Raw genomic sequence first — 412 nt, 5'->3', positions numbered from 1 at the left:
CCGCGGAGGGCCCCACCCGGCGCCACCATGGGCAAGAAAAGCAAATTGGGCAAAAGCCGGAGGGACAAGTTTTACCACCTGGCAAAGGAGACGGGTGAGGGGCCTGCCCGCTCGCTGCGGGGCAGGGCGGGACTGCGGCCCCGGTAACCCGTAACCCCGGTAATCCGTAACCCGCGGCTCTCCCTCCCACAGGCTTTCGCTCCCGCTCCTCCTTCAAGCTTCTCCAGCTCAATAGGAAGTTCCAGTTCCTGCAGAAGGCCCGGGCGCTGCTGGACCTGTGGGCGGCCCCCGGCGGGTGGGTGGTGAGTGGTGTCAGGGCCCCAGGTCACAGCCCAGTGCCGCCAGTTGCCCTGGGACCTCATTGCGAAGTGGCTTTTGTGTTTTCTGTTGTGGTGACTCATCTCAGTCTCTG

General features: G+C 64.6%; 1 protein-coding gene across 1 annotated transcript in view; it reads left to right on the top strand.

The window, feature by feature from the left end:
* Window positions 1-27: 27 nt before the first annotated feature.
* Window positions 28-412, top strand: part of LOC104075673 (pre-rRNA processing protein FTSJ3 {ECO:0000255|HAMAP-Rule:MF_03163}-like) — a 5,957-nt gene continuing 5,572 nt past the window's right edge. Inside the window, 2 exon segments of the mRNA XM_009576254.1 lie at window positions 28-94; window positions 193-299. Of these exon segments, the coding sequence (XP_009574549.1) occupies window positions 28-94; window positions 193-299 (174 nt within the window).

The sequence above is a fragment of the Fulmarus glacialis genome, unplaced genomic scaffold (assembly GCF_000690835.1).
Source record: "Fulmarus glacialis isolate BGI_N327 unplaced genomic scaffold, ASM69083v1 scaffold24604, whole genome shotgun sequence".
In the NCBI taxonomy this organism is placed as follows: domain Eukaryota; kingdom Metazoa; phylum Chordata; class Aves; order Procellariiformes; family Procellariidae; genus Fulmarus; species Fulmarus glacialis.
The sequence above is the reverse complement of the archived record's forward strand: the minus strand, read 5'-3'. Positions and strand labels throughout refer to the sequence as shown.